At 45.1% G+C, this 26765-nt stretch overlaps 1 protein-coding gene across 1 annotated transcript in view; it reads right to left on the bottom strand.

Moving 5' to 3' along the window:
- Positions 1 to 4621: 4621 nt before the first annotated feature.
- Positions 4622 to 26765, bottom strand: part of RIMKLB (ribosomal modification protein rimK like family member B) — a 37259-nt gene continuing 15115 nt past the window's right edge. Inside the window, 6 exon segments of the mRNA XM_029581959.1 lie at positions 4622 to 7015; positions 7017 to 7138; positions 7140 to 7366; positions 8008 to 8212; positions 8732 to 8817; positions 9394 to 9624. Coding sequence (XP_029437819.1) covers positions 6877 to 7015; positions 7017 to 7138; positions 7140 to 7366; positions 8008 to 8212; positions 8732 to 8817; positions 9394 to 9624 — 1010 coding nt within the window. The 3' untranslated portion in view covers positions 4622 to 6876.

Below are 26765 nucleotides of genomic sequence, written 5' to 3'. Positions count from 1 at the left end.
AGCTTGGAAACGTCTGAGGGGGACATAAAGAGTTTTATAACATCATGGGTAGGTTGGAACAGATAGGAAATAGTTTAGTGTTAAAAAAAAAAAAAAAAAGAAGACGTGCACACACTCACCACTGAAAATGAATTCTGGCTGGAGTCTGGAGTCCACCTGTGCCAGCTGGATTCTCCTTTGCTGAGCAGCATCCTCAAGCCTTCTCCCACCAAGGGGCTCAGTTAGTCTGCAGGCAGCAGGATGTATATACAGAAGAAAACAAATTCACTGCACGAATAACCACTGATGGAGGGCTCCCCCAATCCTTACACTATACCATTATCCCATTGATTAAAGCTAGCTAGGTTTAAAAACTATTCATGTAAATTTAAAAATAAAACAGTAACAGCATGAAGGGAGAAACAATGGGATGCAGGCAGCACAAATCCAAACTAAACTGTCCTCCACTAAATCTGGAGAAAGGACACCCCAATTCAAAATTTCTCCTTATATATATAGCAGGTTACTAATTTCCTTTCTACATTCCACTCCCCCAATCAACATAACCACTTTAAAATTAGAAACTACAGGCTAGATAAGGCTCAGAGATATCTCTTACAAGAAGCATTCAAAAATAAATTCAAACATTGTCAACTTATAGCACACAAGTCTATTAGTTGCCTTTATCTTTTAGAAATCTGAAATCTCTGCAGGCCATGAAGTCTTATGAGCCAAAGATATTATCCAAAATGGAGTATACGAGCTTTAGACAGCATGTCTAAAGGGACATAAATAGTCAGCAAAAATCCTACCATTACCATCAAGAGGAATGAACAAACAGTGGATGACTAGGATACTGGAGTAATCCTGAGTTTGTTACCTAGTATTTAGGATGAGTTAACGACAATACATGGACACGATCCGTGCAGACACGTGCTAGTGACCTTTCTTCCAGTCACTGCTTGTGATACACATGAAAACATTGGTACAGGAGGATTCCTGGTGCGCACACACGTAACTGATACCATCCCCATCCCTTCCATCTTTAAGGAGTGAGTGAACCCTAAAAGCAGCCAAGGAGCCCTGAGTTGCAGCTCCATTCTCAGAGATCTACTCTTATAAGAAAAAGTTTATGGAAAAAATGTTCTTGGTGTGCAAAGGTTACTGGGTGCAGGACGTGTTAACCTTGTCACTGGCCTCCCACCACACACATTCCACTCTGTTTACAAACAAAGTGAGACTAACTTTCTTGATAAACCTAATAGCTGGAAGGGTACCCAGGCCAGTTTCTCTTCCACCCCTTCCTCCAGCTATGAAAATCAACTCTAACCTAAAAGGTATTTGGTGCAGCCAGCCATTCACCTCCTGAGCTCATTCTGCACTGATCAAAACTTGCTGACAAGGTCTGCAGACCTTTATCTCTACTTTGCAGGAAAAATGGGAAAGCAAGATGCCTGTCCACAGGACAGAGCAATGGAACAGCTTGTTATGACTCGTTTTTACTGCCTCAACAGCAGAAAAGCTGTTTTGCTAACAGCCTCAAGACACATGGGTATTGGGACTGCACAAGCCGTTCTGAACAAGTAGAAAGGTACTGCTTTGGGAGCAGTTGTCATCAATAGCAGGCTAAGCCTACCCTGAGGTTTTGTCCCATCAAGTCTAGGGACTTCAGATTACAAAGTACTATGCCATGGCCAAGGTACCACTACTCCTGGCAATACTACATAGGCAGTGGAACAGAATGGGCCACTGGGACCATGGCCTGACCAACGTTTTGCCCCACACTTGGGGCAGGGGTTGGATCTGTTTGGCTGCATCAACCAAAAAGGTATTCCGCTGCCACTGTACAAGTTTCAAAGTTCAGCTATATAAATATTACTTTGGAGGAAGGTTTTGACTTGGGAAACAAAACACTTAATCTCTCTTACATGTGTCCACTTCCCCACCCCCCAACTGCAGAAACTGTGCAAATATATAATTTGAAAAATACAGATGGAAAAAATAAAAACAAACAGTCTTGAACTTTAGCACTGCAGTTTGTTACACTGAGGATCATGATGGTGGGGAGGTGAGGGGGCAGCGGGAGAAGTGGCGTTTCCATTTCGTTCACTCACTGCCTTCCCTGGATGAGATTTCCTCCTTCCCTAGCGAGTAAAAAGCACCGGGGACAAATGGTTAACCATTTTCACGAAAGTCACAGGAAAAGTCAGCACAACCTAAGGCTTCTATTTTCACCTTTCCCAGTTGTCATTGTTTATCTACTTAGCATATCAGTGTCCTAAAAACTACAGAAATTTCAAACTCCACCCACCCAAACACCAGAGCTCCCCCTCCCAAAACCATGCAAAATTATAGTGGAAGGGGAGGAGGCAGGTATAATTACAACTGCATTTACTCAACCCCCTTCTCCACCCCAGCCTCCCCTTCCCCCACATCTGACTCAGAGGAACTAACCTGGAGATCTGGTAGAGGAATGGGAAGGAGGAGATGGACAGCCTTACAGGAACTAGGACAATCTGACTGTTTACAGAGCGAGGGAAAAAAGAGCAGAGTAATTAAAAGGCAAAGCAGAAATAAAAAGGAATTTACCTGTGAAGGTTAGGGGTTCGAACTCCTTCTCCATCCGTCATGCTGCAATTTTTGTTTTTAATTTAATTTAAATTTTTTTCGTAACACATTTTTAGCACCTGGATATTGGGGGGGAGGGGTCAGGTCTAGAACACACTCTCTCATAACCCGTGTGTGTGCGGACTCTCAGCCGGGGTGAGGATCCCTCCTGAAAGGTTTGCAAGAAGAGCAGTGGGTGAGGGGAAGAGAGTTAGAATCAGTCTGGGTTGGAATCAAAGAACTTTTTTGTTTTTTCTCTAGGAAAAAAAAAAAACAAAGAAAAAAGACAAATTGCATGAGTTATGAACAGAAAACGTAAATTCATCTACAGAAAAAAAAAAGTAAGAAGACTTTAGCACTTGAATAAGAAAAGACAGGCAAGTATGGTCACAGAAAGGCGACAAAGCAAAAAAACGCAGGTTCTCAAGAAGCACTACTGCCCACCTGTCAAAACTATGCTAAACATTTTAGCAAATTCCTATAATCAACAAAATCAGTCTGCATTACAAGCCCCACTTCCACCCTCCCCACCCTGCAAAGCTTAATACACTTAGCTGTTTTAGTTTAAACCTACTCAGATGAAAGTAGAACATTTTTCCTTTCAGAAGTGGGCAGGTTTCCTTCTCATTGTAACACATGCATGAAAAGGAAAAGAAAAACCAGACAACCTTTCCCATCCCAGAACCCTGCTTTAGAGGTGCATTTTCACCTTTGCTCCACCAGATAACAGGATCTGCTGTGGTTTTTGATGGCTTGGGTTTAGATTTGATTTTTGCTGTTGTATGTATGAGAGTCACTTTGCTGTAATAGTCCAAGGTCATTTTTCTTACATATATTTTGGTTTGCAAGAGAGAAATAAGTCTTAAGCCCTCAGGAAGTAGATATTAAAAGCAGCTGGCGATTGTATGGCAGAAGGGAGATGTGTGTGTCTCACACACTCCTACAATCTACATGTGAGGGAGGGGGAAGCAGCAGGAATCAAGTTAGTCCATATATACAAGTCCAGTTCCCACATGTGTTTCACACACAGGAACATGAGTTCCAAAGAAAGAAGGTTGGAGTGCTTACTCAAAGGCGGTGGGGGAGGGGGGGAGGAAAAAAAACAGAGTAAAATAAAAACTACAAGTTATAACATGCAGTACATGATCCAGCATTACAATTGCAAGGACTAAAAGTGACTTAGAAAATATACATTTATCCACAATACATTTTATAAAAGCTTCCACAGCACAGAAAATGGAGAAAAAACTAGTTAAACAGCAGAATAAAGTCAGGAGGTGCACAGCAACCCACCATTTCAAAGGTGTTTGCTCAGATTTATGTATTTCATCCCACCTGTGTGCCTCCGTCCAACCCAGAGCACAAAAATTGATGATTAATGAAACCCAGCACATGATCCAAGCCAGAAAGCTTCCCTTTCCACTCCTGACAAACGGTTTTGGATCCCCCACAGCAGCTTTGTATATGTGTATATAAGTACATGGTAACTCATTTGTTCTGCAGGGGCACTTGAAGCAACCTGAACAAACACACAGGACACAGCACTTGCCCATATGCGTGCATTTTGTTTTGAGAATGCGGATTTCCAGCAGATCCTATTAGCAGTGCCATTGTTGCAATAGCAGTTCATGTCATTGGTGGTCTTTAATAAAGATCACGGGTGGGGGGTGAGACTTTTACCGGCACCTCACCTTTTAACTGCTTTTTGAATTTTTTTCACCCCAAACCCCATTTTTGTATTCCTATAACCTCTTATCACATGAAATGTGACCCAACATACCCAGAGAATACCTGGACCTTTGAGATCAGCCTTAAAAATATATGTATAGCATAAAAATGAAAACCCCAGCAAGGAGTGGACTTTGTTTTGAAACCAGAACAGATTACTATACAGGAAGGAGATTTTAAACGCATAAGCTAAAACCATGTAACATCAGGGAAAACTCCCTTGATTTAAGGTCATTAAATTAGAGTTTTGCAACCACCATTCAATCTTCCACTCACCCTCAATACTTCCATTTAATTCTACAAAAAATGCATTTCTTCCTTTTATTACATTCTTCTTTTAAATAAAAAAAATAAAAATAAAAAACACCCCCTCCCCCCAAAAATACTGTACAGCATTAAGAACTCCATGAGCAGGACTGCTGATGAGCCTCCACAAGGTCAGTCTTCTTCGTAGTGTCCGTAAAGTTGTCATATTCTAGTGTCAAAGGGAAGGTTCTTTTAAACAGCTCAGCCCCTGGAATAGGCAGGTGGGGAATTTCATTTCCAAGCATCCACAGCAGGGGCTGGCCGAGCCCTCCTCACGTCCATGGAATCCCAAGAAGCTGTATATGGAAGGTAGAGCAGCACCCCCAACCCTCTTTCACAGAACCATTTAGGAAAGAGTTTCCCCCTCACCCCATATAATACTTAGCACTGCCCAGCACTCTCACTGCTTTTCAGAAGCAACAGAATAAGCAGTAAAGGGGGGTGCTAGATGGAGATACCTAACTGAGGAGGAGGAGGAGAGGTGGCAACACAGAACCCCCAGCCCCACTGTAACTTCAGTCCTCCAAGAAAAGCTAAAGACATGAGATGAGAGGCACACAGACCTAGTACTGTTAGAAAGCTCACAAGTGACCGCAGAGTTTTCACATCATGCTGGAAGGGGAGGGGAAGAGGCAGCAGCACAGCAGCTGCTAGGAGTAAAAAAAAAATACAAGGACTTTTTTTGGTGGCTCTAGGACTCAGCTGGTGGGCCCTCTCTACTGAAACACAATGAACAATGCATGAAACAAAAGAGTAAGCAGATGGGAAGAGGAGGCCTGGAAACACAATCAACCTCCACCCTCCCACTGACAACTTTATAAACTGTGGCCCTTGTAGGAGTTTGGTGGACACCAAAAGAGAGAGAGTGCAAGAGAGCGCGTTTTAGTTTAGTAGAATAACCACATTCCTCCTCCTTTCCCCACCTTTTGCAAACTATAAAGCCATCAAAAGCAGAAGCCTGACATGAGACTTTCCAGAGAAGCCACTCGAGCTTTCAATAGAGTTAAGACTACAGCATGTGAAAGACATACGAGACATGTACAGAAAATAATCAGAAGCATCTCTAGCACTAAGTCTCTTGCCCACCTCTCCTTCTCCAGTAGAGAACAGGGCAGGTTAAGATTAAAAGTGTAAGTAAACCCCCACAATCGCTGCGTATTGGAGGGCTTGTTTTCTCTCTGAGGATAGTGTCTTCACAGCAGCAAGCGATATACACACAGACAGAGCGAGAGCAAAGAGCTGCAACAGCACATGTTAAAACTTAAGTCACATTTACACATAGCATATCTATAAGAGAAATACTCCCCTACCAACTAAAAAAAATGCTTACAAAGCAAACGCACAGTCAACTTATTGGGGGGGGGGGGAGGAATTAAATGTTATTTTGTACAACCGCACGTGCAACGCCGTTATGCCCTCATGGAAGGAAAAGGCACACAGCCAGTGCCTCAGAGGGACAGAACATGCAAGGGAACATTTACAGGGAAGAGGCTGCCAGGAAGGGACCTGGAATATCTACATGGAAAAACAAACATGAGAGACTTTTCTTTGAAAAGATCCTAGGGATAGGACATGGTGTAAAAAAAATTCAGGTTGACAGTGCCACATGACTATTGCTTGCATGGAACACTGCCCTAGAAGAAGGCAAGTTCTGTGAGAACTAATCCATCATATTCTGTCCTGTGCAATAAACAATGTAACAGACTTCAGGCTGAAGCGCTCCTATACTGCAGAAAGGAAAGGGGCAGTGTAACTTGCATCTGCACCCTGGTCCCAGCACCATGAGGGGAAGAATGCCTTTTCTCCTAATCCCCAAAACAGGACACAGGATAGGAGGCTGAGGATCAGCAATGCCCCTTAGTTAGGAAGGGAAAATAAACCACTAACCCACAGAAATAGTTGGCAACTGGACTCTCAGGCAGCCTGCTCAAGTATTTGTAACAGGGGAGAGGAGAAATAAATGAAATACTTCCATATTCCCTCCTTCCTCCTCCTACTGTAAACTTTGCATGCAGTCATATGGGAAAGCTAAGCTGGAATCTGGCTGCTTCCTGCCGTTCTGGGGGACGGAAGTCGGGATACGTAAAGGAGACTGACATGTGCCTGTGCTGCCTGGAGTATAAATTCTATATTCTCTCCCTCGAGCGCTAATTAACGGCGTTGCAGCACAGTCTAATTTACAGGTGGCTTTGTTTTGAATATTTGTTATTTACACAGATTGTTTGTTGGGAAGGGATGGGGAGAGCGGCACAGCCATCACTCCACTAGGAGCTTCATCTCGCTAGCCAGAAGCTGATTCATGTTGAACAGGCTCCCGCCACCGGGCAGCTTGGCAAGAAGCTCCCGCTCGGCTGTGGCCATCTCCGGGTCACTGTCGACTGAACTGGCGCTCATTGCTGTCAGCGGCATCAGGCGCAGCGCAGGCACCGGCGGCTCCGACGAGGATCTCGGGCTCGCTGGCCTCGCTAGCGCTGGACACGACAGAGAGCAGAGACATGCGGCGTGTTAAGCGCTGGCTGGGGCAGCAGGGAGATGGCATAGTCGGCCACTATAGCGGCCACGTCCAGGTTACAAGCCTTGTCGAAGGCAATGAAACCTACGTTTGCATTGGCCTCACAGACGCAGAAAGAGCCATCATCCTTCATGAGCAGGTCAATGCCACACACGTCCATCCCCAGGATGTTGGACACCTGCACAGCCAGCTGCTTGCCCTGCTCACTCAAAGAGCACATCATTCCCACGCCACCTGCAAAACACCAGGGGAGAGGTGGTCAGATTTCTTCACAAAACATCTTCTAAGCTTTAGACTGCACCTTCAGGACCATTCATAGTCTCAAAATGTCCCAAAGACCTTTTATAAATCTAAGGGAAGGTCACTTTCTGGCTTCAAGTCAAAGCAGGTGGGATGGTGAATCTGCTCCTGTCCATCACCAAATCCCTCCAAAATCCACTTCATCAGCACAGGTCAACTCAAGCATTTTTGCTTCCCCAGGCAAGAAGGAAAATCAGTAAAACCAGAATTTTTTAAATAAATAGTTACATATCAGAAAAAAAATGTTTGTCCAATTTAAAAAGGAGATTAATTCCAAAGGATTCAAAAACATAAAAAAAGTTTAACTGAAATTTATTTCAGGCTGTAAACTAAAGACGTTTCAATATACAAAGGTTAGGCTGAAAACCTGCTGAGGGAGATTAAATTAAGTGCTACTATTCAGAAAGTCATTCCATCTCCTTCCACCTTCCCTATACTGCTACATGAATCTCTCTACCAATATAATGGAAATGAAGACCTGGTCTGGTCATAGTACTCAGTGTCTTAGCCTCTGAATAAGAAAGTGTCACACAGGTTTGGGAATTGTATGGTAAGAGCAGAGAAGAGATACATACCGAGTGAGCAATTGCTCTGCATTCTGCCATCAGTTGAGCAGCGTAGCATGGTCCCAATAACACGACCTCCAATGACAATCACTCGCACATCACGCCCATGAGACTCCTTCACATATTTCTGGAACAAGTATGGGGCCTCATGCCGTATCAGATGGCTCAGGTCCGCCAGGTGGTGCTTGTCTCGTGCCAGGAAAACTGCTTTCCCCTGAAAAGATTAAGGAAAGGGAAAATGGGGGAGGTGTCAAATGGTTAAGAGAAAGGGAGAGTTGTACATCCTACGCTAGCAGTTCCCAAGCCTGTCCTGCGGGACCCCAAAGTCAGTCTGGTTTCAGGATACACACATGAATGTGCAGGAGATAAAGTTTGCATGCTATGGAGGCAGTGCTTACAAATTTATCTTATGCATATTCACTGTGGATAGCCTGAAACCAGACTACTTGGGGGTCCCTTCAAGACAGGTCTGGGAACTAATGCCCTAGGCTAAATGAACTGTTGGGCCCTTCTTGTCCTTGGTCACCCCCAACTGGTGGTGAGGAAATGGAAAATAGTTCAATTTGTATAGTGGTTTTTAGTTCATGTTGCAGTGATCAGCCAGATAAACCCCACATACCATCTAAATTTCCCTTTCCTGCTCTGTACCTTCCCATGCTACCTCTCTCCCCTCTGCTCCCGACAAGCAGCTGCTCACATACCAGAGTAAAAGGAAAGCTATTCTCATACTCACCTCTGTGACCCGGGTGTTCTTTACCACCATTGGAAACTCCAGCACCTCAGCCTCATCAATCATCTTTGCAAAATTCTCATGGCCACCTGGGGGGGGGGGGGGGGGGGGGGGGGTATTGGTGATAAGAGGAAGATTGCAAGGTGTTAAAATGCTATGCCTGGAATCTCAGGTCCAATGTCTCCAGGAACAAAATTTCCTGCACTTCCTAATCTTCTTGTTTTTTAGTTGCCACATGGCTTTCCTCTGCCTACATCCATACTGCAGAGGAAATTCATCTATCCCTCCACATACAGCCAACTGCTGCAATCAGTCTTCCTCCCATCTATTTGCTTCCCCTCTGATTAAACTGATTGCCAGCTACAATTTAAAGCAAGAGTGACTAATGGGTAAAGAGTCATTTAGGGCGGAGTCTGCGGGGCCCACAGCTAATCAGCCAAAGAAGGGCTCTGAACACTAAAGTTATAGTGTTGGGAATGAGGCTACCACGGTGGTGCAGGACCCAGGGCAGTCGCACTATTTGCTCTTCCCTGTAAGGATGGCCCTGGACCCATGTGACTTGAATGTACACAAAAAGGTTGCTGGTCTGGAGGACTTGTGCCAGGAAGTTACTAGGCAAGACTGGCAAAGTCTTCTTACAGCTTTAAAATGAACATGGTCCTCACCATAGGAAAAGGTATCTGGCAGGGGTACCCCATGCCCAGCCAGCTCCTGGAATGTCCAGAATTTGTTTACGCAGTTGAGGATGGCCTGGGGGCGGTTCATCAGCCGGCAGCCCATCTTCTCCAAGTGCCGCAGAACGGTGATGTCGCTGTCGCTCTGCACCCAGGGCGTGGGCACCCGCACCACCACCACCTGGGGGTAGGTGGTAACCAACTCTCCATTAATCCGCAGACCTACCAAGAAAAAAGCAAGGGGGTGGGGGACAGGGAGTCAGGCTCCAGAAACTCCTTTTCTTACAGCAGTATCTACTCAACTTTAAAAAACATTTCTCCCATAATTAAACACACTGATCCGAAGCTTGAAGAAATGACAGTTCTTTTTACATCAATCCCAACCTGAGAAAAGGTCAGCTTTCCCTTTACAGGCAGGAACCATTCAGTCTGTACTTTAAGCAGTGTTATTGGAAAGATTTCAGAGGTTAACAGTAATACATTGGGAAGAGATGCCTATGAGCAGTACGCAGTTATGTGCAAAATTTTATTTCAATTAATTTCTAAGTGAGAAGAAACAGACAACCTCTACATGGTACAAAGTGAAACGTGACATCTTTCTGCATATTTTAATGTATAATTACTATATGCTTTTTTTTTATTCAAAAAAAGAAAAACAATGAATATGGCATGTGCAAAACTCTATAACACCTCCTTGGCAGAAGAAACAGCTTCCAGATGTTTTCCTGTAGCCAGGCTCAGTGTCTCTCTCCTTGCTTTTGGAATTTTTCCCCACTTCCTTGTAGAGCTCTTCTAGCTTATAAAGTGCATAGCTAAGAATATTTCTATTTCAGACATTCCTACAGATTTGTATTATTCAAATCTAGGGACTATGAAAGCTGTTCCAAAACCATCTTTTGCCTGTATGTACTTCATAGCTGATTTTGAGATAGTTTCAGATCACTGACTTGGTTTTTGAAAGCAGACAGAAAATCAGACTATTAAAATTGTCTTCACCTAAATAACTGAAGACCTACCATGTCAATAAGAAAATTTGTTTCCTATCTGATAATTTCGTTCCTGTAGTACCAAGGATCAGTCCAGATTCCTGGTTTCATACATCCGTGCTAGCAGGCGGAGACAGAGAAAGTAAACTGACACTGCTTTATATATGCTGATGCCCCCTGCAGTCCTCAGTATTGATCTGTACCAAAGCTGAATGCATCAAAAAAAAAAAAATGAACTATAAACTTCGTAGAAAAAACTTGACAAAATACTTCTGATAACAGTAATGTGCAACAGGAAAGCGGACGACTCTCCAATCCTCCTTAACCCCTAGGCAGGACTCTGGACTGATCTTTGGTACTACAGGAACGAAATTATCAGGAAAAGAACCAAATTTTCTTTTCCCTGTACGTACCGTATCAGTCCAAACTCCTGGGATGTACCAAAGCTTCCTAGAGAGAGTGGGACCTGAGAGTCCCGCTTGCAACACACTTTCACCCAAAACACCAAGACTCCCGATCTGCCACACCCAGGCGATAATGCCTTGCAAAGGTATGTAGGTGACTTCCAAGTCGCCGCACTACAAATCTCTTGTGGCGATACCAAATGAGCCTCTGCCCAAGAGGCCGACTGAGACGGGTGGAATGAGCCCTCAAACCCTCGGTACTGGCTTACCTTGAGAATGTAAGCGGATCCAATAGTTTCCTTAAGCCACCTGGCAATAGTTGTTTTGGAAGCTTGAGGCCCTTCTTTGGACCACTCCACAGAACAAAAAGATGGTCCAAGCGTCGAAAACTATTCGTGACCTTAAGATAACGAAGCAACACTCTATGGACATCTAAAAGTCGAAGCTCACACGCAGGTGGTTCTGAATCAGACAAGTCTGAAAAAGCCGGCAGCTCCACTGACTGGCTTTCGGAAGAAAAGATGGAACTGTCCGTAAAGACACACCCCCATCCGATATCTTAAGAAAAGGATCACGACAAGACAAAGCCTGTAACTCTGAAATGCGTCTTGCAGAGCAAATGGCTACCAAGAAAATCACCTTCAAAGTTACAACCTTCAAATTAGCTCTTCGTATGGGTTCAAAGGGAGCTTCATAAAAAGCACGAAGGACCAGGTTAAGGTTCCAAGGAGGACAAACCTTCCTCACCGGCGGTCGCAGATTCTTGACCCCTTGAATAAAACGGGACTACATCTGGATGAGAGGACAAGCGATAGCCATCCAGATTTCCCCTCAAAGAGGCCAATGCCAGAAGGGATCTGTCTGATCTGAAAATACGGGAAAATACCCTCGACTGCTAGATTTAACAGATCTGCGAACCAAGGACAGCATGGCCACTCTGGGGCCACGAGAACCACTTCCCCTAGATGCCTCTCTATTCGCCGTAGAATCTGCCCACCAGTGGCCAAGGAGGGAAATACAGAGCAGTAGCCCCCCCGAGGCCAGGAAGGACCAGAGCATCTACACCCTCTGTGCTGTACTGCATCTGCTGAAGAACAGAGGAGCTTTCGCATTGTGATGAGTTGCCATCAGGTTGACACATGGACAACCCCACTGCTTGCGAATGAGTTGCATCGCCGCATCCGACAACTCCCACTCCCCTGGATCCAGAAGTGTGAGACTGAGATAATCGGCTTGTACATTCTCGACTCCGGCAATATTGAGATGCCGAATATTTGGAGCAAATGCTGTTCTGCCCACTGTATCAAACAGATCGATACTCTAAGGCCGCGGTAGAACAGTGCGGCAGTGTCAGGCGCCACCCTCGTTCCCCGCACGCACAGTTCTCTTCACCTACCGCTCGATACTCTCTTCTAATTGCATGCAAATGCATGCCGCGGCCTGCGAAGCCTTAGGCAAGCGTTAGTCCCGCGCAACCCATTTTACTGTATAGAGCGCCTATACAGTATCCTGGGTTCGCGGGCCCCTAACGCTTCACGGCCACGCTGGTATCTGTCATTTCAAATGTCATGTACCAGGAAGTGGACAGTTATGTTCCCCGATGCTCAGCAAACTTTCCCCCAGCCCCCGCTTACCTGCCCTGGCCCGTCCGGTCTCCGGTGCAGCCCCAGTCCTGTCCCCTCCTCCCGAAGCAAAAAAAAAAAAACCGAAAAAGTAGCAAGGCTCGGGCCTGCTACGGTAGTCCCTTCTCCCTTCTCCTCTCCTCCCGATTTCGGCGCTCAAGGCGGCCAGGTGGGCGTGCATTCATCCAGGCAGAGGGAGCCGGCGGCGAAAGCGGCCTCCGGCTCCCTCTACAGGCTGCGGCTCCCGCTCCGGCTCTACAGGCCCGACCCCCAGGGGACTCAAAGTGTCCGCCATTCCCGCAGATACCGCAACAGGATGCCTCGCAGTTGCTGCCGAGCCCAACGCTGCTGGGGAAAGGCCAGAAATGCTCCTCTGACGTTTAGCGGCCTAGGGAGCTCTGAGGGACCCTTCCCCCCCCTCCAGAAATACAAGCAGCACATAGGCTGCAGCGATTCAGCCATGCCGAGGTCGACCCGCATGCGTGACAAGCCACCCCCCTCACCATCGCGGCGCTCTCGGCCTGAGCAGAAAAAAGTAAAACAAAAAACAAAAAAACCACACACTTTACTGCACTAAAAGCAGCCTCACAGATTCCTCTCCTAGCACTGAAGAGAGCTATCCAGCTCAATTCAGCTGTTAAACAGGAGAGGAAAGAGAGGAGACTAATTTGGGAGCTAGGCTCGCGAAAGGAAGGGATCCGGACCATCAGATCTGCACCTCACGGTTACTTCGGGGTATGGGCGTACAAAAGGGTCACAGACCCCCACCCCCCCCCCCCCACCCTCAACCAAACAGGGTATAGGCTCCTCAAGAGCAACCCCGACCCCCCTGGGAGGAAGGCTCAACTTAAAATTAAAAAATCAACCAAAAAATTACTAAACCAAACTGCAGGTTCAAGCATCAGTCCTGAACTGCTAGGAGACAGAGAAATACTGAGGAACTGCCGGGGGCATCAGCATAGATAAAGCAGTGTCAGTTTTACTTTCTCTGTCTCCGCCTGCTGGCACAGATGTATGAACCCAGGAGTTTGGACTGATCCGGTACGTACAGGGAACAAAATTTTAGGCATATTAAAAAAAAAAAGTAATGAATTGGAAGGATGTCCAAACTTTTGCACATACCATATTTACTTTAATTATGGTCAATCTTAAAATTTGTTAAACTCAGCAAATACAAACATTGCAGAATGATGTGTCAAGATACAATTCAATGAATCTCTAAGTGAATACAATTTTGACTAGGATGCTTAAACTTTTGCACACAACTATACCGACAGCATCAGGACTCCAGTGGATCATTTGCAGGTGTGGGAAAAGTACAAAAGTTCTCAGAGCACATGATACTAGAAAACTGATTTGAAGAAGTTTAAGTGGGATTTAAAAACCTAGCTCTTCGGGCAAGGCATATACAGAGTGAAACTGAGATTGTTATTTTTACTACCTATTTCTTTAGTCTCTTAACTTCAGTACTAATGCACATTTTTTAGTTTCTATTTATTCTCTTAGCATTTATTTTAGTTAGTATTTATTATTGTTAAATTATGTACTACATGATTTTAATATTGTATGTTTAATGTTGAGCACTTCATTGGCTATGCATTTTTTGAATTGTGAACTATTTTGGATTTTCCAAAGTAATTTGAAAATCTTGTGGGCTACTCTAATTATATAGAAACATAGAAACATAGAAATGACGGCAGAAGAAGACCAAATGGCCCATCTAGTCTGCCCAGCAAGCAGATTAATTAAGCACCTGAGTATGAATATTTCCCAAAATGATTTAGAAAGTCATTTATAGTATATTTATTTTTGTGGTATTGGATTTAAAAAAAAATCTTAAAAAGGTGGGATATCACACAGGTTTGTCCAGATATCTATTATAGATATATATATAAAATGACAAGTTGAGAACGAGCTGTACATTTGCAGAACAGGGAGAAACAGCTTGGGTGAGGAGCATGAAAGAAACATTTTGAGGCCTCTTATTTGAGTTTTCTATACCGTCGCTAGGACGAGCCATCGCAACGGTTTACAAATTATAAGAATGCAGAAGGTTAAAAACATACAATATTAAGAACATAAGAACATGCCTTACTGGGTCAGACCAAGGGTCCATCAAGCCCAGCATCCATGTTACCGTTACTAGTAATAGCAGTGGTTATTATCTAAGTCAACTTAATTAATAGCAGGTAATGGACTTCTCGTCCAAGAACTTATCCAATCCTTTTTTAAACACAGCTATACTAACTGCATTAGCCACATCCTCTGGCAACAAATTCCAGAGTTTAATTGTGTGTTGAGTGAAAAAGAATTTTCTCCGATTAGTTTTAAATGTGCCACATGCTAACTTCATGGAGTGCCCCCTAGTCTATTATCCGAAAGAGTAAAAAAACGATTCACATCTACCCGTTCTAGACCTCTCATGATTTTAAACACCTCTATCATATCCCCCCTCAGCCGTCTCTTCTCCAAGCTGAAAAGTCCTAACCTCTTCAGCCTTTCCTCATAGGGGAGCTGTTCCATTCCCTTTATCATTTTGGTTGCCCTTCTCTGTACCTTCTCGATCGCAATTATATCTTTTTTGAGATGCGGCGACCAGAATTGTACACAATACTCAAGGTGCGGTCTCACCATGGAGCGATATAGAGGCATTATGACATTTTCCGTTTTATTCACCATTCCCTTTCTAATAATTCCCAACATTGTTTGCTTTTTTGACTGCCGCAAAACACTGAGCCGACGATTTCAATGTGTTATCCACTATGACGCCTAGATCTCTTTCTTGGGTAGTAGCACCTAATATGGAACCTAACATTGTGTAACTACAGCAAGGGTTATTTTTCCCTATATGCATCACCTTGCACTTGTCCACATTAAATTTCATCTGCCATTTTAAATGCCCAATTTTCCAGCCTCACGAGTTCTTCCTGCAATTTATCACAATCTGCTTGTGATTTAACTACTCTGAACAATTTTGTATCATCTGCAAATTTGATTACCTCACTCGTCGTATTTCTTTCCAGATCATTTATAAATATATTGAAAAGTAAGGGTTTCCAGTACATATCCCTGGAGCACTCCACTGCCCACTCCCTTCCACTGAGAAAATTGTCCATTTAATCCTACTCTGTTTCCTGTCTTTTAGTACATAAAGTAACAATAATAAATAGTAACTAAAATAAATGCTGAGAATAAATAAATAGAAAAACTAAAATGTGCATTAGTAATGAAGTTAAGAGACTAAAAGAAATAGGTAGTAAAAATAATCTCAGATGTGTTTCTAAATCATTTTGGGAAATACAGTAAGTACCTGAGAAATGAGTATCACCAACAGCTCTAATTAGAGTATCCCACAAAAAGATATGAAAATTGCTTACCTGCTAATTTTCGTTCCTGTAATACCACAGATCAGTCCAGAGAAATGGGTTGTGTATCCCTACCAGCAGGTGGAGTCAGAGAACAATTAGACCTTTGGGCACTGCTACATAACGAGTGTGCCACCTGCAGTCCCTCAGTATTGACCTGTACCCAAGCCCATGCTAGCAGAACTAAATAACGAAGGGTAGCACCCAACCAAATTTCCGGACTACCACTTCGTTGCTGGCAAAATCAGACCGAACTGCTAAAAAAACTGCTCCATGAATCATGTCTGCAAAAAAGGAGCTTCAACAATAAAAAAGCAGGTTCTGACCAAGACAGTCTTTCGGTATCTGAAGAAAGGGGTGGGCCTCTGGACTGATCTGTGGTACTACATGAATGAAAATTAGCAGGTAAGAACCAATTTTCGTTTCCTGAACATACCCAGATCAGTCCAGACAAGTGGGATGTACCCAAGCCACCCTACACTTGGGCAGGAACCCGAAAGACCCGCACACAGGACACTCTTCATCAGAAGCCTTAACGTCCAGTCGATAATGTTTAGTGAAAGTGTGAAATGAGGACCACACAGCTGCCCTACAGATCTCCTGAGGCGACAGTAACTGACACTCTGCCCAGGAAGTAGCCTGGGCCCTAGTGGAATGAGCTCTGAGCCCCAAAGGGGGCTATGTATGATGAACAAATGGCCTCTTTAATCCAACGAGAGATGGATGCCTTAGAAGCATGGTTAGTGTAGTTAGTATAGCTGTGTTTAAAAAAAGATTGGATAAGTTCTTGGAGGAGAAGTCCATTACCTGCTATTAATTAAGTTGACTTAGAAAATAGCCACTGCTATTACTAGCAAAGGTAACATGGAATAGACTTAGTTTTTGGATACTTGCCAGGTTCTTATGGCCTGGATTGGCCACTGTTGGAAACAGGATGCTGGGCTTGATGGACCCTTGGTCTGACCCAGTATGGCATGTTATGTTCTTAATCTCGAAAACGAGCCCGAGGAGGAAAAACCTTCTTTGAAGATCTCCTATCTTCTGTCAATTTATTGCCTTTGTATTCCCCGAGCAGCTTAACCAACTTATCGAGGTCATCCTCGAAAAGAGCTTGCCCTTGAAGGGGAGATTACAAAGCTGGGACTTCGAGGACAAATCCGCCACCCAAATGCGCAGCCAGAGGAGTCGACGTGCCGCCACCACTGATACCATACTTCGAGCTGAAGTGCACTCGCAACATAAGTGATGCCCGCCTCCAGACAGGCAGCCTTAGTGGCCCATTGCCGTCAGACCCCCGACATGGAAGCAGAGTCCTGAACCCTGCACAGGCATGCCCTCTGCATAAGGCTCGCGCAAACTGCCGCCCAAAGACCAAAGCGGCAACTTCAAAAAACCCGCTTCAACGGGATCTCCAGTTTGCGGTCTTGCATGTCTTTCAAAGCTGCAGCCCCCGCTACTGGAATAGTGGTCTTTTTTGTGACCGCAGAGACTGCCGCATCCACCTTCAGAAGGTCTAAAACATATGTAGACATGGGGTATAATTTTTGCCATAGCCCTGCCAACCTTCAGCCCTGCATCCGGAGCATCCCACTCGCGAGTTACCAGCTTGCAGACCTTCTTGGGCAACGGGAAAGAGGTTGTAGGCCCCGAATGCCATCAAGGACAGGATTAACCCCCTTCATTGTCAGATTCTTCCTGGGAAACCTTAAGACCCAGAACATCCAAGACCTGGGGAATTAGAGGACTCAGCTCGTCCAGCTTAAAAAGGCAGACCTCGCTGGGATCATCTCCCTCAGCAGGTGTGAGATAGTCCCCATCGGGATCATCAGGATAAACATCCCCTGGATCCGTAATGAGGTCTGGGTCTGCCCCCGGAGTCGTTCCCGGGGTTGTTGGAGTGCCTGATCCCACACCTGGATCTTGTGGCACCTGGAGGGTGTCTCCCATCTGGCGAGGCTGCTCCCCCTAAAGCTGCTGCGGATCTGCAACCCATGCCTTCTTACCAGGGGGCCCTGACAGATCCACCGGCTGTTGAACCCTCTTAGACGCCGAATGCCTTCTAGCTAGAAAAGCCTGGTGCATGAGTAAAATGAATTCAGGGGAAAATCCCTCTGGATCCCCCTTCCCAGAATCGCAGGGGGTGACATCGCCCGCGAAATCCTCCCACCACAGGGGCTAAAACGGGTGGAGAATCTCCATCCCCCACTCCACAGCATGAGGCACTCACCACCCCCCCCCCCCCACCGGGAGGGTCGACAGGCCCCGACGAGCCCTCTATGCTTAAAGCACAGGCAGCGCACATGGAAGCTGCATCTAGTGCCTGACCGTGCACCCACATGCCCAGCAGGCCGTCAATTTTGAGTGAAGGCCCATAACAGACCGTGCAGCCATAAGGTTGAACTGTGAGGGGAAAAGTCGCTGCTGGAAAAAGGCGCACTGTCCGTCGGCGCGGGAAGAAATACATAAAAAATTAAATGCCGGCAGCCCAAACAGCACGAGGAGTGCTGAGAACGTGGCGAAACTCGGCACAAAGCCCAACTCACCCTCTCCCTTCAGGAAATGCCCCGGGAGCTGAAGGAACACGCTGCCAAACTCCCGAAACAGCCACTATAGGCAGGCCCCCACTGCACCGACTCCTTACTTCAGAGAAGGATGGCCGCTGGCTAAACTTTTGTTTTTTTTACAAAAAACTTTACAGAGCCAAATTAGTGCAGGAGGAGAGGGACCAGGTAAAGCAGCCTTGGTGAGGAGTAGTCAGGAGCCCCTGGCCTTCTACCATCGAGCTGAGCGGGCGAGACCTAGACAGGGGTGTCCAACCCCCGCCCCCCCCCCGGATGCCCGGCTTCCACTGAGGAATGGCCCACGAAGGTGCCTAACACCTCAGGAAGTGACCTAATCAAAAAGAAAAAATCTCTAAACTAACTAAAAAATAACTAAAACTAGGAAGACTGCAGGAGTGCATCTCTACCACCTGCTGGAGTCAGAGAAATACTGAGGGACTGCAGGTGGCTCTCGTTATGTAGCCGTGCCCAAAGTTCTAATTGTTCTGACTCCACCTGCTGGTAGGGATACACAACCCACTTCTCTGGACTGATCTGGGTATGTTCAGGAATTTCAAATTACTTTGGAAAATCCAAAATAGTTCTCATTTCAAAAAATGCATAGCCAACGAAGTGCAACATTTAAAAAAATAAAATTCAAATCAGTTTCTTCAGTTTCAAAAGGCAGAAGTGAAAAATTACTACTTACCTGATAATTTCCTTGCTCTATGGAAAGCAGGCCAATCCACACCAGTGGGTTATGCCTACCAGAGATGGAGTAAAGCAGACAGAAATGGAAGTAAAGCTGACTCACTGACATATAGCCCTCCCCAATATAAGCCTGCCAGTATCTATAGAAAAACCAAACTGTGGATAAACTGATGATACTTGAACATGACTTAATCGTCAACCACTCATGCTTCCAAACCCACCAAGGAACACTGAGCTCAGCAAAAAGTTAACTTAGGAACTGGATATTTCACTTACCAGTCCTTCAAATGACTCAAAAGAAATAACACTCTGCATAGTCCACATATAAAAGGACAAACTAAAAGCATGGGTTGGGTTGCAGATTGGCCTGCCTTCTTTAGAAGAAAGGAAATCATCAGGTAAGTAGTAATTTCTCCTTCCTGTGCACTCAGAAAGGCTAATGCATACCAGCGAGATGTACCAAAGCTATGCCTGAAAAGGGTGGGAGGCTGCTCACGATCCCGTTAACACTGAACATGTGAAAGCCACATCTTCATGACCCTTAACGGCCAAGCAGTAATGCCTGAAGGATGACAAATCTTGATAGACAACCGAATTTCCACCTATGAGACTGCCTGAGCTCTAGTGGAATATGTCTTGACTGTTTCCACATAGGCATATTCTACTAGAATGACTTCCTTCACCCAACGGGCTATATTGTCACCTGCGTCGGCGGTTCCCCTTGTTTACCTCCACCATGGAGCACAGACAGACTATCAGTCTTCAAGGAGCGAGTAACCTTCAAATACCTCAACAGATGCTGTTTGACAACCAAGGCATGCAATAGTCTACAATCCCACTCATCTTTATCCCTGTCAAGAGTGGGAAGGAAAATTCAAATGAAACTCCAAAACCACTTTCTGTAAAAAAGGTACAGTCTTAAGCTGTACCACCCCCACCAGTCATTCACAAAAATGGCTCATGGCAAGAAAGAGCCTGCACTTGGAGATTTGCCATAGCAAATACATTACCATCAGAAAAAAACCCCAAAAAAACAGTTTTCAAGCTGAGCAGCTGCAAGGAGAGTTCATGTAGTGGCCGAAATAAGGACCTGCCAAAATTACACAATATGAGATTAAAGTCCCAAAGAGGCACGGTACATGCAAGGACAGACGTAGATGCTCGACTCCATTCAAGAATCTGGAAGTGAGGACAAGGGTATACCACTGACCCACCCCTTTATAGTAAGAGGGAGTTGCTATCTGCACCTTCGGAGTGTTTTAAGGCCAAGCCTTTAACTAAACCTTCCTGCAAAAATTTAAAAATCAGTGGAATTTCAACTTTGAAGATGAGAATCTTGCACGCCACACCAGCTCTCAAACCCTCTCCAAACCCTAATATAAAGCCAGAGATGTAGTAAACTTCCTGGTCTGGAGCAAAGTGGAAATCACTGATGAAGAATAACCATGCTTCATCAACTGAGCCCTTTCAAGGGCCAAACCGAAGACAAAACCAATCTGGCTCATCGTGCAGTATTGGCCCCTGATGCCAGAGATCCTTTTTGAGTGGCAGTCTGAGGACTATCCACCAGCAGCCACCGAAGATCAGCATACCACAGCCTCCAAGGTCCATCCAGAGCTACCAGAAGTACTGTCTCAGTCTGACTCACAATCTTCCAAATCACCCTGCCAATCACTGGCCAAGGTGGAAAGGCATATAATACCCCATTCACAGCCACACCTAGTGAAGAGCATAGATTCCCAGCGCTCTTGGGTCTCTTCTACAACTGAAGAACCATTGTACCTTCCACTATAAGTTTGGGGATGGGGGGGTGGGGAAGTGACATCAGCCTGGATGGCTGCTCATTTCTGAGCTCCTGCTACCCATGAGCTAAATCCCCGGTTTCTCTCATGCAACAGTGATCAAATTGCTTAATATTATATTGCTGAAGCGAGCCATGGGAGTTACGTGAACTGTGGATGCCATGTGGCCCAGTAGAGTCAAGAGATGACCAGCCATAATGGTCTGGTGAGACTGTAATGATCTTGCTAGTATGGATAAGGAGTGTGCTCTGGTCCGTGGGAGGAACGCTTTTGCCTGGATAGTGTCGAGATCTGCTCCTATGAATGAGATTTTTTGAGATGGTGTCAGATGTGACTTGGGGTAATTTATAAGGAACCCCAGTGATTGGAGTAGATTGACTGCGTGATGTAGGGACTGAAAAGCTCCCGTTTGAGTCGGTCGGAGCCCTTTTAAGCCAATCGTCCAGGTAGGGATAGACATGGACATTGTTTTTCCTTAAATGGGCTGCAACAACTGACAGGCATTTTGTGAAAAACCCTTGGGGCTGATGCAAGCCCAAATGGTAGTACATGGTATTGAAAATGGAGCTGACCTACTATGAATCAGAGGTATTTGCGATGAGGAGGATATATCGCGATGTGTGTGTAAGCTTCCTGCAGATCCAGAGAGCAAAGCCAATCTATTCTTTGAATCAGTAGGAGCATGGTACCTAAGGTTACCATTCTGAACTTTTCTTTTTTGAAATATTTGTTTAGGGCACGTAAGTCCAGAATAGGACGAATGCCTCCTGATTTTTTTGGAATCAGGAAGTAACGAGAGTAGAACCCTTGACCCCAATGCTGTCGAGGTACTGGTTCTACAGCATTGGATTGCAGAAGGGTCAAGAGTTCCGCTTTGAGGAGCGGGGAATGAACGTTGGTGTTTGTGAGTGGACAGGATAGCCCGTTCGGCAGTATGGTAAAAAAGTTTAGATAGTATCCTTGGCTTATTACAGTTAGTACCCACTGATCTGTTGTAATGGTGTGCCAGAGATGGTAGAAGAGGCACAAGCGGCCTCCCACTGGAAAGGCAAGAGAAGGAAGAGATTGGCTGTTGCTCTCTAGAAGAGTCAAAAACCTGAAGCCGGGCCCTGTCTGCGGGGTTGGTTGGGTTTTTGGTGTCCTAGGTTTGATGAGTCTGACCTCTTGGAGGAGGTTTAGATTGTCAAGGACGAGATTGAGGTGGATATCATCTTCTCGGTTTATATGTGTAGGATCTTGTCTGAAAGATCTTTGATGTAGATGGATAATCATGAGGAAGAGCAGATAGCTGACATAGTGGACTTAACTGTGCAACCATTTCTTGGACTTTAGTTCCAAATAAGTCGTCACCAGTACATGGAAGGTCTGAAAGACGATCCTGGACCTCTTGTCGTAAGTTGGATGACTTAAGCCATGCCCAACGCCTTGCACTGATACCTGCTGCAGAAACCCTTGAGGCAGTGTCAAAGATATCAAACTGCTCTTATCTCATGCTTACCAGCATCTAGACCTTTTAGGAGAATATTAAGTCCTTCTGGTATTCATCAGATAGAGATTCAGAATACTCCTGCACTCTCTTCCAGAGACTTCTGGAGTACTGAGTCATATATAATTTGTATGCTGCAATGCATGCAATAAGCATTGAGCCATGGAAGACCCTTCGTCCAAAGGAGTCTAATGATTTTTGTTCCTTACCTGGAGGTGCTGAGGAATGAGGCCTGGACTTTTCAGATTTCTTTTGGGCAGACTCAACTACTGACTGGTGAGGTAGTTGAGACTTTTGGAAACCTGGGGCTGATTGTACCAGATAGATAGCATCAGCTTTCCTATTTACAGGAGGAACTGAGCCAAGATGCTCCCAGTTACGCTTTAGAAGGTCTAGTCGTAATTCATGAACAGGAACTGCCATTGCTTCCTTGGGTGCATCTACAAATTGCAGCACTTCAAGCATTTTATGCCTGGCATCCTCTTCTATTTGCAAATTAAAAGGAATTGTGTCAGACATTTCCTTAATAAAATTTGCAAATGTCAAATCCTCCAGTGGGGAATGTTGATGTTCATCTGGGGGAGAAGGAAGATCATCTGAATCAGTCAGTAGTATCAACTCCCCATGGATTGAAAGGGTGGTCACCGGTGCCTCCAGGGCCTTGAGGTTCAGGTAAAGGTGGAAATCCAGTCGGATCTGGAGATGGCACAGATGGTAATAGAGGCGGCATCAGAGAGAAAACAAGATGGCGCCCTGAGCGGGAGCATAGCCGCGAGCTCCGTTTTCTTATTGCCAACTTTAAGCTCTTTTAGCGATATTTCTTTCCGGAATGCCTCACAAAAGGAAGGGCAAGGTCCGGGTATTTCCACCCGACCCAGACCTTGCAATCGGACAACGGCTAATAACAGACTTCGCCGCGGCCGCACCAGAAGTGGAGGAGGTTAGCCCCATTGGAGTTGTGGCGAGAGGAGAGCCATATTCTCCCGGGGAACTTTCACTAACCCCCCCGGATCCCAAAACGCCGGCTCGAGCTTTGCCCCTGGAAGGCGATGGAGGCGCTGAAATACATACCCAAGAGGTGAAGATATTTCAGCGGGGTGGCCCAGAGAGCGCCTTGAAGGCTGGTGACCCCGGAGGAGTCCTGCAGTCTCGCGTGGCTGAGACGCCAGGAAGTGAGGGGGAGATGGCGGCGTCTACCTCCAGGACAACAGGGGAGTCAGACGAAGGAGCAGGAACCGGGGTAAGAAAATCTCTCACCCAGCAATTTGTAAAGCCGGCAAAAATAACCCTCGATAACATCTGGGATCTCATGAATGGGATGCTGGTTAAACTAGATAATCAAGCCCTGCAACTTGAAAATATTTCAACCAAATTCGGTTTGCTAGAACGAGATACACAGCAGAAATTTGTTGAACAAGGTAGCTCCATTAAACAAATAACTGAAGATATAAAAAGCCTCCAGAATACTAATGCCTCTATTATATCAGAAAGGATGTCTACATTGAGAAGGCTAGAGTCTATTGAGAATCATGTGAGACATTTAAATTTGAGATTCTTGAATTTTCCGATCATAATGGGCGAAATCCCTCTGCTATCGTTTAAGAAATATATTTCGGAAGTTTTGAAGGTTCCCCATCAAGAGATACCACCTGTAAAAAAAATATTTTTTCTTCCGAAAAGAACTAGCACTCCCTTAACGGTCCCACAACAAGGGTCAGGCTTTCAAAATCTGACCGATTACCTCGAGAATTCAAATATAGAAATAATAGACCGTGCAGTTCTTTTTGTTTCCTTTTTTGAAGAAAGTGATGTCTCAAAAATAATGAGAAATTACTTTAAAAATATTTCCACATTATTCTGCGGTGGACTCATCCGTGTATACCCGGATTTGGCAAAATCTACTCAGCAGCGTAGAAAAGATTTCCTATTGATGAGACCTGAGACTATAGCACTGGGGGCTAGCTTCAAATTGAGGTACCCCTGCAAGTGCATTATCAAGCTGGCCAGGAACACATATATCTTCTTTTTACCAGATCAACTGAGAGCTTTCTTATCTGGCAGGAGACCACCCGAGGAGGATGAGAATCTTGGGACAATAGAAAATTAGGTGTGGAGTTGGGCATAAATTTGTGATAGATGTCGTGTGTACTCCTTGTATATTTCCTTTCTCTCCAATATTTCCTAAGTATTAAGAGACTTGATATGATACTATGTTATTTCTATTATATGTTGGAAAATTGTTATTATTTTCACCTTTATTTCCTAAAATTTCTCTGAGATTTCTAATACAAATGTTTATTTGTATATTGTTTAAAAGATGATAAATAAAGAATTAAAAAAAAAAAAAAAAAAATAGAGGCGGCATCGATGGGGGCACAGAGGATGGTGAAGGCATTGATGGCATCTGTGTTTTCGAAGGCCAGTGTGATGGTACGAAACCCCATGGACCCGGTGTTGGCTCGGGCATTGGCCAATCCGGTTCCTCGTCCGAGGATAAGGGTACTGCATCAGTGGCTTCGCAGGAGCCAATGGCATGGCTGGAACCGAAGGAAGAGCACAGATTAATGAATCCAGTCTTTCCAGCATCATCGACGTGGGATCGGGCATTGGCATAGGAACCGGTGCAGATTGGAAAGACTTTAAAGCGTGAAGCACCGCCTCTTGGACAATCCTGTCCAATTCCGCCTGAGAAGCCGGCATGGGGGACACATTTATTGGGGGTGGAGGCTCAGGTGTAGCCGGAGACTCTACCGGTGGCAGTGGAGTTCCGGATCCCGGCACAGATACCGGTGGGGAATGCCTCGTGCCCCGAGTCCAGACGGGGTTGGGGCCTAGTCTCCTCGGGGTTTTTTGGTTGGTGGCTCCGTCGCCGATGGCTGATTCCTACATCGGAGAAGACCCTTCGTCGATGACTGTGTCTATGTTTCTCCCGATGATCGGTGCATTGTTTGTCTGGCATTGAAGATGAGGAAGTCGATGCTTTGGACCGAGAAGAAGGTGGTGACGGAACATCACCGGTGGATTTTTGCCGTTTAGGCTTCGGTGGCGATAGGGACTTCGAAGACAGAGGGTTTTGGCTCAATGTCCGTTTAGTAGAAGTCGATAGAGAGACCTTAAAAAGGAGTTCCATCTTCTCCAAATGGGCCCTACGGCCTTTTGGAATCATTTGCGAAAGCTTGTACACTGTTACACGTCATGAACAGGTCCAAGACACAGAACACACACGTCATGCAGGTATGTGATGGACATAGTTCTTGGACACTCGGGACACTTGCGGAACCCGGTGGCCATGATTTTTGAAAAGAAAAAATGGTCACGCGGTTGATGACCGAATACTGTGAGAAGAAATCTCTGGGAACCAAGTGTCGACAGTGGTCAGTGGTTGATGGGGGACCCCGGGATAGGGAAAAAATATGGAACTTAAACATCAAAAATTTTATGAGGAAAATTCACAGAGCTCTAGAATCTGTAAGGCTACTGCTGCATGGAAAAAAAAAAAAAAGAGAGACCGAAGGGGAACCCCTGCTGGATGCAGGGTTGGTACCATGCTGGGCATGCTCAGTGGTGCCAGTCAAAGTTCTAGAAACTTTGACAGAAGTTTTACGTGATTGGGCTCCTTCCTGATGATGTCACCCACATGTGAGGACTAACATCCTGCTTGTCCTGTGAGAAAAAAATTCCTTAAACTGTGGGATATTACTCATGTGTCTGCATGCATATTACACGCACAAAAAGAATGTATGTGATTATCTTCGGTGCTCTTTTTATTGGTGCAATTACCCACTTTCAAACCCTGCCAGCCTCCTCTATTTTCTCTTTGTTCCTTGACCTAATTTTAAGATACCCTAAGGCTCATTAAGTACTAACACTACTTGCCACACCCACTCTGGTAACACCAGGGTGCAACAGCAGCACAGACAGGAATGGCCTCTGCTCAGGCTGCCAATGCCTGGCCTTGGAAGCCTTCACAAAACTGAGTACAGAATGAATAAAGCTCAGACAGTTAAAGGACTCAAGGAAGGATAATCTCTTAATTTGGGGAGGTGTGGCCACAATAAAAAGTATGCAACTTATTTCCAAACAAAAATGAATATGCTACAGAGGTAAAAAAAAGACATTTAAATTTATGCATAGCAAGCTTAGCAGTAATGTCTAATGAGAAAGCAATATAGCGGGAAACCAGATGATACTGCTGCTTTAAAAAGGACAGAAAAAGTAAAATTGTGCACACAATTCTGAATGAGATGAAGTCACCTTCTGCAGCTACCCCCAGCCCCAGAAAAGGTCTGAGACATAAGAAAGCTGCAGAAACTGGCATGAAACCTTTGGCTGCTTGCTCTGCTGCCTGCTCATTAACACTTTTTGTAATGCCACACTGCAGCAGGAACCCTCATTCATGTTTGTGTCAAAAGCCAAAAAGTTTCTTCAAGACTACTGGTCCAAACCC

The sequence above is a fragment of the Rhinatrema bivittatum genome, chromosome 16 (assembly GCF_901001135.1).
Source record: "Rhinatrema bivittatum chromosome 16, aRhiBiv1.1, whole genome shotgun sequence".
Taxonomy (NCBI): domain Eukaryota; kingdom Metazoa; phylum Chordata; class Amphibia; order Gymnophiona; family Rhinatrematidae; genus Rhinatrema; species Rhinatrema bivittatum.
The sequence above is the reverse complement of the archived record's forward strand: the minus strand, read 5'-3'. Positions and strand labels throughout refer to the sequence as shown.